The sequence below is a fragment of the Salvelinus namaycush genome, chromosome 2 (genome assembly GCF_016432855.1).
Source record: "Salvelinus namaycush isolate Seneca chromosome 2, SaNama_1.0, whole genome shotgun sequence".
In the NCBI taxonomy this organism is placed as follows: Eukaryota; Metazoa; Chordata; class Actinopteri; order Salmoniformes; family Salmonidae; genus Salvelinus; species Salvelinus namaycush.
Genome location: NC_052308.1, coordinates 73309679 through 73322867, shown reverse-complemented (window position 1 = coordinate 73322867; position 13189 = coordinate 73309679). Strand labels below are relative to the sequence as shown.

The 13189-nt window shown below is 41.4% G+C and overlaps 2 protein-coding genes across 2 annotated transcripts in view; one reads left to right on the top strand and one right to left on the bottom strand.

Annotated features, from left to right (window-relative positions):
* The window catches only part of LOC120023442, a gene marked incomplete at both ends in the record, with an annotated part of 359115 nt that extends 357596 nt beyond the window's left edge, over positions 1–1519 (top strand). The window contains 1 exon segment of the mRNA XM_038967467.1: positions 1248–1519. Within this exon segment, the coding sequence (XP_038823395.1) occupies positions 1248–1519 (272 nt within the window).
* Positions 1520–10359: 8840 nt separating this feature from the next.
* LOC120023433 (piggyBac transposable element-derived protein 4-like) lies at positions 10360–12879 on the bottom strand. Its single transcript, XM_038967454.1, has 3 exons — positions 12837–12879; positions 11061–12058; positions 10360–10523 (listed from the first exon to the last, which is right to left on the bottom strand). The coding sequence occupies exons 1-3, from the start codon at positions 12869–12871 to the stop codon at positions 10360–10362; spliced, it is 1197 nt and encodes a 398-aa protein (XP_038823382.1). The 5' UTR covers positions 12872–12879.
* Positions 12880–13189: the final 310 nt, after the last annotated feature.

Here is a 13189-nt window from a genome sequence, read left to right as displayed (position 1 = left end):
TTGAGAGAAAGCCAAGAGTGTGCAAAGCTGTCAAGGCAAAGGGTGGCTACTTTTGAAGAATCTAATATATTTTGATTTGTTTAACACTTGTGGTTACTACATGATTCCATGTGTTTTTTAATAATTTTGATGTCTTCTCTATTATTCTACAATGTAGAAAATAGTAAAAATAAAGAAAAACCCTTGAATGAGTAGGTGAGTCCAAACTTTTGACCTGTACTGTACATTAAATTCCCTGACAACAGCTCCAGTGGACATTCCTGCAGTCAGCATGCAGGTTGCCCACTCCCTCAGAGATCTGTGGCATTGTTGTGTGACAAAACTGCACATTTTCGAGTGGCCTTTTATTATCCCCAGCACAAGGTGCACCTGTGTAATAATCAAGCTGTTCAATCAGCTTCTTGATATGCCACACCTGTCAGGTGGATGGATTATCTTGGCAAAGAATAAATGTTGACTAACAGGGATGTAAAAAATTCTGCAGTCTTTTTTTTCAGCTTATGAAACATCCAACACTTTACATGTTAAGTTTATATTTTTGTTTATTGTAGTTACTCTCAGTTTTAGGAACAGCTACCCAAATATTTCACCTTATTCTTAACTTTACCCAAAATATGACATCAGCGCTAGTCAAAAATGTTTAAATCTGTGAACGTCTAAATAAGAAATTGGTCCATTTAAACAGCCCCTTTCAACCACGGTGGATATGTTACTGATGTGCTTTGTATCTTCGACGTAAAAACAAGTTTTGGACCTCCACACAAAATTACTTCTTTAGTTATTTTATGTTTAAGGAAGTGTGTAGGTCACATTCTGTATCATACAGCTATGAAAGTTATATATTTAGAACCACCAGCTCAATTGGAATCCAGCGACGTCTGTGTTCTAGTGTCCTAGAACTATTTAGTTTTTTGTGTTCTGACTTGTAAAACAGGATGAATAAAATAAGTAATGTAAACATATCAGTAATTACCAGGATGCTCTACAACATTTGTTTTAAAATCACACAAAGATTGTTAAAACTGGCCTCAGGTTATTGAGAGATCTGATTCAGGATTTACCCTCGTAGCATGGTTGTTTTATCATGTGGAGGTTTCATTCAGGTCTCTATTTTTTTTAAACACTGTCTTTGGCAGGAGAAAGACCAGACTCAGAGGAACCAGAGCCAGGGACGTCCAAACCAGCAAGACGACACCAGTGCTCCCACTGTAGAAAGGGTTGTAACCGGTTATGGGACCTGAACCAACATGAGAGAATGCACACAGGGGAGAAGCCTTACCACTGCTCCCAGTGTGGAAGGAGTTTTTGCCATAAAGGAAACCTGAACCAACATGAGAGAATACACACAGGGGAGAAGCCGTACCACTGCTACCAGTGTGGAAAGGGTTTCAACCGGCCTGCGGACCTGAAACGGCATGAGAGAATACACACAGGGGAGAAGCCTTACCGCTGCTCCCAATGTGGAAGGAGTTTCAACCAGCCGGGGGAGCTGAAATGGCATGAGAGAATACACACAGGGGAGAAGCCTTACCATTGCTCCCAATGTGGAAAGTGTTTCAACCAGCTGGGGGAGCTGAAATGGCATGAGAGAGTACACACAGAGGACTTGCTGTCTTATATTGTTGACTGCTAATGATTACCTGTTTTTACCATATGAACTTGAATTGTACAAAGTATACTAAAACATATATTTGTATGTTTTTATTAGAAAACATGAATTGAATATGGAGTTTGAATATAGAGTAGGTCAGATTCCTTCTGTTTTAAATGGTCCTTTTTTTAAAACTCTGACACTGTGTGTGTGTTTATCTGTGTGTCATTCCTCTAGCACTGCAGATAATCAAGTGATATTTGGATGTGATGCATTTGTTCCGTTGTTTACATTTGCAATGTTGGCCCACTGATGATTTAATGAAATGAAAATGTTCACAGACTCTGTAATGCAAAATGTTAATTGTATGTGTCCACATATCTGAGTATGTGACTTGTGGTGGATGAATCAGAATTAGTTGGGTAACATAGATAATTAAGATGTCTTATCTGCATAATATGCTGATGTGATATACTTGTTATTAGAATGTATCCCTTCGGACTCTGGTGATGGCAGTTGCACTTCTTCCCTCAGTTGGGTGCTCAGTCACCTGGGGCCCAGAGAGGGGAGAGGTCAGGCTTGTCTTTCACATGTCCCTGGTGCTATGCAGAATATCAGGAAGGGAAGAGGACAGGAGGGAACATTGTCTTCATATGTGAATGTATCTGTTAAACTATGTGAAGGGATGGTGTGATTAATGGGGAACCAATTACTGGTTTCCACAATGTCTGTGCGCAAGTCACTCCCTCCTTTGGCATTGGGGGGAGGTGTATGGCAGTGTCTGGAACCATTGTATGTCCTCTCTGATGTTGCACTTATCCTGGGATAGTGTATGACCTAGAGGCTCACTCCCCTCAGTGAGCTTGTCCAGGAGTGGGGTCAAGAAGGGGTTTTACTTGAGATGGGAGTATCTAGAGTTGACAATTGAGTTATGCCATTGGATGAGTTGGTGTTTTTGTGATATGAAGTACCAGGAACGAGATTAGAACCTCGTCTTAGGGACCAAACTGAACGATAAATTATAGCGAACGCTATCTGGCTACGGGATACTCCTTTCTCATTATAAAGTCTCACTTTGTGAACTGTTCCTAATATCTGTGGTTTGTTATGTCGACTAGGGGGGTGGATCTTTGCTATAAAATATTTCAGTAGCCATTGTGTTGCCACTCTCAACGGCTCATTAGAAATAGTGAATTGTTGAAAGTCATTGCAAAGATCTTATTATTAAAGATGTAGTTTAAGTATAACTCTGATTGGTGTGTGAAGTTTTTAAGTATAACTCTGATTGGTGTGTGAAGTTTGTCTCTCCTCATTTGGTAATACAGAAATTAACCACCACAGACGAACCTTGTGAAACTGACCTATTATAATCTCCTGTTCCTGGGAGTATCATCCTGCGTTGCAAACCAGCTGCCCCTGCGTCTTTGTATGAATAAAGTCCCTCCCAGGAACAGGAAACTATAAAGATATGTGCTCATCACCCAATGCTTCAGGAATTCAGACTGTCTACACTGCGCTGTGTAACTGTTATTCTCTCTGAGCTCAGAAATAAAGAATCTTGGTTTGACTTGGACTCCAGCAGATCCTTATTTTATAATATCCACCACAACTCTCCCACGGATTGCTGTTTCATCATTGTCTCAAAGAAGAGTTCCTCGTTCCACTTTCCTGGGTGCAAGCTTCCACTGGTTGAATAAACGTTTCCACGTCATTTCAACAAAACACCTTTTGTTTCATGGACTTGCAACCTAAATCCAATGACAGGTGACATTTTATGTTGATTTCATGTTGAATTGACTTTAGTTGACGACTCAAAGAAATGTAAATAGAAACTAGATGTTGAACTGACGTTTGTGCCTAGTGGGCTGGTTTGAATAAGCGGCAGGTGTTGGATCAATATCCACCTTAGTAGCTAAGTTTCCATGTAATTTGCAACAGATGTTCATGTGAATATTCTAAAATCTGCATTACACAATATATGCATTTTTCCACAAGAAATGTTTTTATCAGACAGACTTATTGCTGATCAAAGGCTTTACGAGACCAAAAAATACTTTTGCTGTTGAATTCCCATGTGCCGAATGGAAAAATACAAGTTAAAACCTCTTTGGGATAGGGGGGCGCTGTTTTCACTTTGTAAAAAATCGTTCCCAAATTAAACTGCCTCGTACTCAATTCTTGCTCGTACAATATACATATTATTATTACTATTGGATAGAAACCACTCTCAGGTTTCTAAAACCGTTTGAATTATATCTGTGAGTAAAACAGAACTCATTTTGCAGCAAACTTCCTGTCAGAAAGTGAAAAATCTGAAATCGAGGCTCTGTTCCAGGGCCTCCCTATTCATTTGCTTGAAATCTATGGATAAACATGCACTTCATACGCCTTCACCTAGATGTCAATAGGCAGTGAGAGGTGAAATGGAGTGTATAGCTTGATCTGAGGTCAAAAGAGAGCTCTTGGAATGACATGAGCCCAATTTCCTTTGTTCAGGAAGGCGCGGGAAGGAACTCTGGATTGCCTTCTGAAAAGCTTTCGTTATAGACGGCTAATATCTCCGGCTTTGATTTTATTTGATAAATGTGATAATATCATCGTAAAGTATGTTTTTTTCAATATAGTTTTATCAGATTATTGAAAGTTTATCGGGAGTTTTGGCGTTTTCCGTTCTCTGCGTTTGGTGACGATGGACAGCTTCGCGCCACTTGGCTAGCTTTGGTTGCTAATTCGACAGACGAAGAGGACATTCTAAATCCAAACAACGATTATTCTGGACAAAGGACCCCTTGTACAAGATTCTGATGGAAGCTCAGCAAAAGTAGGACCCATTTATGATGTTATTTCGTATTTCTGTCAAATGTTTAGTATTATTTTCCGCCCTGATTTTTGGCGCTGTCTCGCTATAACGTAAGCTGTATGTCGTACTAAAGTAATTTTTAGAATTCTAACACGGCGATTGCATTAAGAACTAGTGTATCTATCATTTGCTGTACAACATGTATTTTTTAGTAAAGTTTATTATGAGTTATTTGGTCAGAATAGGTGAGTGTCAGAAATATATCCGGAGATTCTGTAAAAAAGTTGCATCGTTTTCACAATGTATAACCACAGATTTCAGCTCTAAATATGCACATTTTCGAACAAAACATAAGTGTATTGTATAACCTGATGTTATAGGACTGTCATCTGATGAAGCTTGTCAAGGTTAGTGAAAAATTATATATCTTTTGCTGGTTTTTTGCGATCGCTAACTTTTGCTGCTGATAAATGGGTTGTGTTTTTGGCTATTGTGGTAAGCTAATATAATGCTATATTGTGTTTTCGCTGTAAAACACTTAAATAATCTGAAATATTGGCTGGATTCACAAGATGTTTGTCTTTCATTTGCTGTACACCATGTATGTTTCATAAATGTTTTATGATGAGTATTTAGGTATTTCACGTTGGTCTCTGTAATTGTTCTAGCTGCTTCGGTGCTATTTGTGATTGTAGCTGCAATGTAAAACTATGATTTATACCTGAAATATGCACATTTTTCGAACAAAACATAGATTTATTGTATAACATGTTATAAGACTGTCATCTGATGAAGTTGTTTCTTGGTTAGTTTGGTTGGTTCTTGGTTAGTTTGGTTGGTTTTGTGCAAGCTACCTGTGCTGTGAAAGAAATGTCTGTGCTTTTTTGTATTTGGTGGTGAGCTAACATAAATATACGTGGTGTTTTCGCTGTAAAACATTTAAAAAATCGGACATGTTGGCTGGATTCACAAGATGTTTCTTTCATTTGCTGTATTGGACTTGTTAATGTGTGAAAGCTAAATATTTCGGAAAAATATTTTTTGAATTTCGCGCGCTGCCTTTTCAGTGGAATGTGGGCGGGGTTCTATCTGATGTCATAATACACCCCTCTGATAATCAAGTGATATTTGGAATGTCTGAGTAGTTCTATCTGATGTCATAATACACCCCTCTGATAATCAAGTGATATTTGGAATGTCTGAGTAGTTCTATATGATGTCATAATACATCCATCTGATAATCAAGTGATATTTGGAATGTCTGAGTAGTTCTATCTGATGTCATAATACACCCCTCTGATAATCAAGTGATATTTGGAATGTCTGAGTAGTTCTATATGATGTCATAATACATCCATCTGATAATCAAGTGATATTTGGAATGTCTGAGTAGTTCTATCTGATGTCATAATACACCCCTCTGATAGTGATACATTTGCTCCATTGTTTCCATGTCAGTTGGTTTCCCACTCTGATGATTTATATCTGACAGAGGGGCTTTAAAGGAATAGTATGGTGACATCTTAGCGGGGCTTTAAATAAATAGGATTATTCATTAATTTAATACTCCTATAGCAACAATACACTGCAGCTTTGACATCAAGAAGAGATTGGGCTGATGGGTGTTGGTGCTACTATACAGGTAAGGCTGTCCAATATGAATGTGAATGTTCAATCCACACAATAGGTTGATCAGTAGCCAGTTAGCTAGCTGCTACGTTTTTAGCAACACAACTCGCTATCAACAAAGTCAAAATGCCCTCCAGGCCTGGTGGTGGCAGCAGTGTACTACATCAACTGTTTACCAGAGCTTCCTGAGGGGAAACAATTAGGCTGTATATAGCTTGATTTTGGAGCCAGCAGCATACCACCCTACTTCCCACAGCTGGCTTGCTTCTGAAGCTAAACAGGGTTGGTCCTGGTTGGTTATGCAAACATTTGTCTATTAGATTATGTTTATCATTAAGAATATTGTTTTATTTCTAAATGGTCACGCCTTGCTTTGGTCATGTGTTCTCTTATGGGTCAATCATTTTAATTGGAACATAGCAATTATGGTCTCTCCTCAATCACTTCCAGTGCCTTTGGAAAGTATTCAGATTGGGGACATTGCCTTGTGTCGGTTGCCATCTTTCAGATGGGACGTTAAACGGGTGTCATGACTCTCTGTGGTCACTAAAGATCCCATTGCACTTATCATAAGAGTAGGGGTGTTAACTCTGGTGTCCTGGATTAATTCCCAATCTGGCCCTCATTCCATCATGGTCACCTAATCATCCCCAGTTTACAATTTGGCTCATGCATTCTCCCTCCTCTCCCCTGTAACTATTCCCCAGGTTGTTGCTGTAATTGAGAATGTGTTCTCAGTTGACTTACCTTGTTAAATAAATAATAATCATGTTTCCATCCAAAGTTTATTAATTAGGATATATACAAATATGATGATGTGAATGAACAAGCCTTTTCATACTTTATAACATGGCTATATACAATGCCTTCAGAAAGTATTCAGACCCCTTGACTTTTTCCACATTTTGTTACGTTACAGCCTGTGTATTAAATACTTTTTTCCCTCTCATCAATCTACACACAATATCCCATAATGACAAAACAAAACAGGTCTTTAGAAATTGTTGTTAATTTATTAAAAACTGAAAAATAACATTTACATAAGTATTCAGACGCTTTACTCAGTACTTTGTCGAAGGACCTTTGGCAGCGATTACAGCATTGAGTCTTCTTGGGTATGACGCTACAAGCTTGGCACACCTGTATTTGGGGAGTTTCTCCCATTCTTTTCTGCAGATTCTCTCAAGCTCTGTCAGGTTGGATGGGGAGCGTCGCTGCACAGCTATTTTCAGGTCTCTCCAGAGATGTTAGATCGGGTTCAAGTCCGGGCTCTGGCTCGGCCACTCAAGGACATTCAGAGACCAGAGACTTGACCCGAAGCCACTACTGCATTGTCTGAGCGCTTTGGAGCAGGTTTTCATCAAGGATCTCTCTCTACTTTGCTCTGTTCATCTTTCCCTTGATCCTGACTAATCTCCTAGTCCCTGCTGCTGAAAAACATCCCCACAGCATGACGCTGCCACCACCATGCTTCACCCTAGGGATGGTGCCAGGTTTCCTCCAGACGTGACGCTTGGCATTCAGGCCAAAGAGTTCAATCTTGGTTTCATCAGACCAGAGAATCTGGTTTCTCATGGTCTGAAAGTCCTTTTGGTGCCTTTTGGCAAACTCCAAGTGGGCTGTCATGTGCATTTTACTGAGGAGTGGCTTCCGTCAGGCCACTCTACCATAAAGGCTTGATTGGTGGAGAGGTGGAGAGATAGTTGTCCTTCTGGAAGGTTCTCCCATTTCCACAGAGGAACTCTAGAGCTCTGTCAGAGTGACCATCGGATTCTTGGTCACCTCCCTGACCAAGGTCCATCTCCCCCGACTGCTCAGTTTGGCCGTGCCGCAAGCTCTAGGAAGAGTCTTGGTGGTTCCAAACTTCTTCCATTTTAGAATGATGGAGGCCACTCTGTTCTTTGGGACCTCCAATGCTGCAGAAACGTGTTGGTACCCTTCCCAAGATCTGTGCCTCGACCCAATCCTGTCTCGGAGCTCTACAGACAATTCCTTCTACCTCATGGCTTGGTTTTTACTCTGACAGTCTCATAATAAAGGGTCTGAATACTTACTGTTATGTAAAGAAGGTATATTTTTTATCTTTAAATGTTTCTATAAACCTGTTTTTCCTTTGTCATTTAAATGTTTTATATTTAACTTGGCAAGTCAGTTAAGAACAAATTCTTATTTACAATGACGGCCTACCGCTGAACAGTGCCTTGTTCAGGGTCAGAACAACAGATTTTTACCTTGTCAGCTCTGGGATTCGATCCATCAACCTTTTGGTTACTAGCCCAATGCTTTAACCAATAGGCTACCTGCCGCCCCAAATGATGGGCTATTGTGTGTAGTTTGCTGAATATATAAATATATTTTTTTACATCCATTTTAAAATAAGGCTGTAACTTAACAAAATGTGGAAAAAGTAATGGTGTCTGAATACTTTCCGAAGGCACTGAACAAACATCACATTGAATATTCACCTCACTTTTGAAAAGCTCCATGAGGAAGAAAGGATTCCCAGATGATCTTTTAGATGTTCTGTCTTCAGGATGTTCTGGGTTGATGTCTGTTGGAGAGGGGAGGGGCAGTTGAGTGAGCTGGGGCCTTTTATTGCCCTTCCTCTGGGAGCCTGTCAGCTGTGTCATGATGAGAGAGTGAGAGAGGACCTACCCTACCTCTGGGAGCCTGTCAGCTGTGACATGATGAGAGAGAGTGAGAGAGGACCTACCCTACCTCTGGGAGCCTGTCAGCTGTGACATGATGAGAGAGAGTGAGAGAGGACCTACCCTTCCTCTGGGAGCCTGTCAGCTGTGACATGATGAGAGAGAGTGAGAGAGGACCTACCCTTCCTCTGGGAGCCTGTCAGCTGTGACATGATGAGAGAGAGTGAGAGAGGACCTACCTGTAAGATATATTGTGCTGTAAACGTACTTCTATTTGAAGAGGTTTTTGACCATTCAGGGACCTAATCTCAAACACTCATGAAAACATGAAAAAAATATTGTCCACACAAAAGATAGAATTTGGTAATAAAAAATATTATATTATTAGTTATATGCATGAAAATAAAGATGTTTAAAAAATGTGACATTTTGGAGAGGTTTTTGCAGACTATATGAGAGGCCTAAGCCTTGTAATGAAAACATGTCTATAAAGAATGACTGGTATTAGATATCAGCTCCATTTTTGCGGCACATGTTGACAAGATGTTGGGGAATCACTGGAGAGGAATGTTGACCAACTGAACATCTCAGTGTACAGTTCAATAAACACAATAGGCATTTTGTTACATTTCAGTCTTCTGTTATGTATTTAAAGTGTCATATTGGGATGCAAACTCAAATATGAATACATTTAAACTATATCTGACATGGTACTGGTGTCTTCTTTTTAAAGCCCATAACCATGTGTGTGATGTGTAAACAAAAAAGGGCACCCCCCATAAAAAGATCCTGCTACAGAAAGCTGCACAATATGTTGAGTAAAGTATTTTGCTTACCATGACTATATCCAACCCAACTCCATGTGTTTCCACTATCATGTATCCTACCATGACTATATCCAACCCAACTCCATGTGTTGCCACTATCATGTATCCTACCATGACTATATCAAACCCAGCTCCATGTGTTGCCACTATCATGTATCCTACCATGACTATATCCAACCCAACTCCATGTGTTGCCACTATCATGTATCCTACCATGACTATATCAAACCCAGCTCCATGTGTTTCCACTATCATGTATCCTACCATTACTATATCCAACCCAACTCCATGTGTTGCCACTATCATGTATCCTACCATGACTATATCCAACCCTACTCCATGTGTTGCCACTATCATGTATCCTACCATGACTATATCCAACCCTACTCCATGTGTTGCCACTATCATGTATCCTATCATGACTATATCAAACCCAACTCCATGTGTTGCCACTATCATGTATCCTACTTGGCTGAAGCTTTGATCCAGTGGAAGAAGTATTGAGGAGCAGGGAGGTTAAAGGTCACTTCAGGACACAGCTGTTACTCTACACTATCCCTAGATAATCCAGTAATAAGAGAACATTTATACATTATTTAGGGCTCTATAACATCTCTATCTATATATAACATCTCTATCAATTATTATTATTTTTTTTTTACCCAATTCCATTTTCTCCGTTTAGGTTTTCCAGGTTTCTGATTTGTCCCTGTTTTTCTGCTTTTTGCTCTAAATCACACTGTTAATAGAAAACTACTGCAGCATAAATACTGGAGGGGTCAGGAGACACTGTGGCCCCATCCGATGAGACCCCCGGACAGGGCCAAACAGGAAGGATATAACCCCACCCACTTTGCCAAAGCTCTACACAATATTCTGCTGCTGATGCCAGATGCCATAGCAGTCTCTTTCTGATGTAAAGCAGAGGGTCACCGAGCATGTGGTGCAGGTGATGGGGGACTTCATCTTGCAAACAACACAGCAACGCCTCCATGCTGTGCCCTTTTGGCCCTTAGGCACATCCATGCCTGCACAAATATATTTGGGCAGATGAACACTTGTGGCAGGAGCAGAAGGGACAGGGTGTGGTGCAGTGGTGCTGTAGCCAGCAAGCTCCTTGATGAGCTGCTCTCTGAAGGCTTTCTGTGAGAGGAAGGGCTTTCCACAGCTCTTAGCCATTTCCTTGTGTAGGATGAATGCATTCACCACAGCAATGTCGACGAAATGATAGAAGAAGGTCTTGTACCATTTCATTGTCTTATGCAGAACATTGTAATAGCCTATCAGCGCATCTGATAGGTCCACACCTCCCATGCTCTTGTTGTAGTCCTTTACTGCAGCTGGAATGGGGACATTTTTGGTGGTCCATACCCCGTCCTTCACACGCCTGACAACATGATCCCCATTGAAGGACTTGTGGATTGTTGTGCACATCACCACCTCTCTGGTATCCATCCACTTTACAAAAAGCAGGCCATCTTCACGGATCCATCGCATGGTCCCCCGCTCAGCCTGCTTAGGCATGTCGTTCACCTTCGTCTTCGGAAAGCCCACCCTGTTGGTACGAATGGTGCCACAAGCCCACACTTCCCGCTTCCTAAGGTCTGCAAACAGGGTAGGGCTTGTGTAGAAGTTATCCACAAAAAGTTTGTAGCCCTTCCCTAGCAGTTGAAAATCCAATAACTCCATTACAGAGTCATAGCCAAGTCCCTTACCGGTAGCAAAACTGTTCCTCCCCTCATAGACAAAAAAATTGCATGTGTAGGCACACACAGAATCAGCCAACACAAACAGCTTGTAACCCCACTTGGTTGGTTTGTTTCGCATGTATTGTTTGAGGCCAATTCTGGCCTTTGAGGCTACCATCCTCTCATCGATTGACACGTTCTGGGCTGGCTGAAAGTACGTCTTGCAGGCCTCAACAATACTGGAGTAGAGAGGTTTTATTTTGCACAGTCTATCAAACGTTGCTGTGCCTCTCTTCTTGTCATTCTCTTCATCAACCTTTGGGTCACTGATATGAAGCGCCTGTGAAAGAACCAGAAACCTTTTGCAGGACATAACAGTCATGGGGAAAGGCAGTTGGTAGAGTGATGACGTTTTCCAGTAGTCCGTCAGGCTTTTCAGCTTCACCAGCCCCATGTAGATGACCAGTGAAAGGTAGCAGAAAAAGTCTGACATGGATATGGGCTTCCATGCTACCTTTTTGCCTGCCTGCTTCTTCTTCCCATACTTATTCGTGTTAGACACGAGCGAATCTACAACGGATTGTGTGAAAAACAACTGAAAAAGCTGAAGGGGGCTGTAAGTTGTGGTCGAGTTCACCTGAGGTCCTGGCTTCCTTTTCGGCCGAAAAGTTGGTTGGGGTGGCTCCACATCATCTTCTAGGACAGTGTGCCAACGCCCTTCTGTCCCTTTGTTAGCAGGTGGCACACTTCCCCTCTTCCGCTTCTTTGTCGGTGCCTTCACACCTGTAGATGGCCCAGAGACAGCAGGGGTCCAGCTGGATGAACAAGTTGGCGCTGGGGGCGGCGCTGGGGGCTCCCAGTCGGAATCAGTGCCACTGTGAATGAAAATGTTCAGTTAGAATAGTTTCACATATGAGCCCTGTATCAACAGGTATAATAAACATATACTGTTCAAAACAATAAAGGGAACACTTAAACAACACAATGTAACTCCAAGTCAATCACTTCTGTGAAATCAAACTGTCCACTTAGGAAGCAACACTGATTGACAATAAATTTCACATGCTGTTGTGCAAATGGAATAGACAAAAGGTGGAAATTATAGGCAATTAGCAAGACACCCCCAATAAAGGAATGGTTCTGCAGGTGGTGACCACAGACCACTTCTCAGTTCCTATGCTTCCTGGCTGATGTTTTGGTCACTTTTGAATGCTGGCGGTGCTTTCACTCTAGTGGTAGCATGAGACGGAGTCTACAACCCACACAAGTGGCTCAGGTAGTGCAGCTCATCCAGGATGGCACATCAATGCGAGCTGTGGCAAAAAGGTTTGCTGTGTCTGTCAGCGTAGTGTCCAGAGCATGGAGGCGCTACCAGGAGACAGGCCAGTACATCAGGAGACGTGGAGGAGGCCGTAGGAGGGCAACAACCCAGCAGCAGGACCGCTACCTCCGCCTTTGTGCAAGGAGGAGCAATGCCAGAGCCCTGCAAAATGACCTCCAGCAGGCCACAAATGTGCATGTGTCTGCAATAAAGTGTTCCCTTTATTTTTTTGAGCAGTGTATATATAAATAAATAAAAATAAAAAATAAAATGAATATGCGACCATTTAAACAACTGCATTAGCATGAGAAGCAAAAACCTATTTTACTTACTGGTCTAAAAGTGGATCTTTTCCTTCCAAAAACATTTCTTCCGCGCTGGAATCATAACTGTGGTCACTCACAGAGTCCTCATCCATTCCTTCTGTGTCACTCTCCTGGTCAATTTCTGCAATAATATCATCAAAATGTGTATACTTGGACTGAGATTTAGCTTTTCCACTCTTAGTAGCCATGTTTAACTTTTTCAGATTTGAGAAGTTTGTAGAAGAGAAGGAACTGCTGTGAAACGTAAACTACAGTGCGTCCTGTTTCCTTTCACCAGAGAATGAACTCTGTTGTGCACAGCTCTAGCATGATGGCTGTTTGTCCTACAAACGGCATTCACATACTGCTGGAAAGCCCAG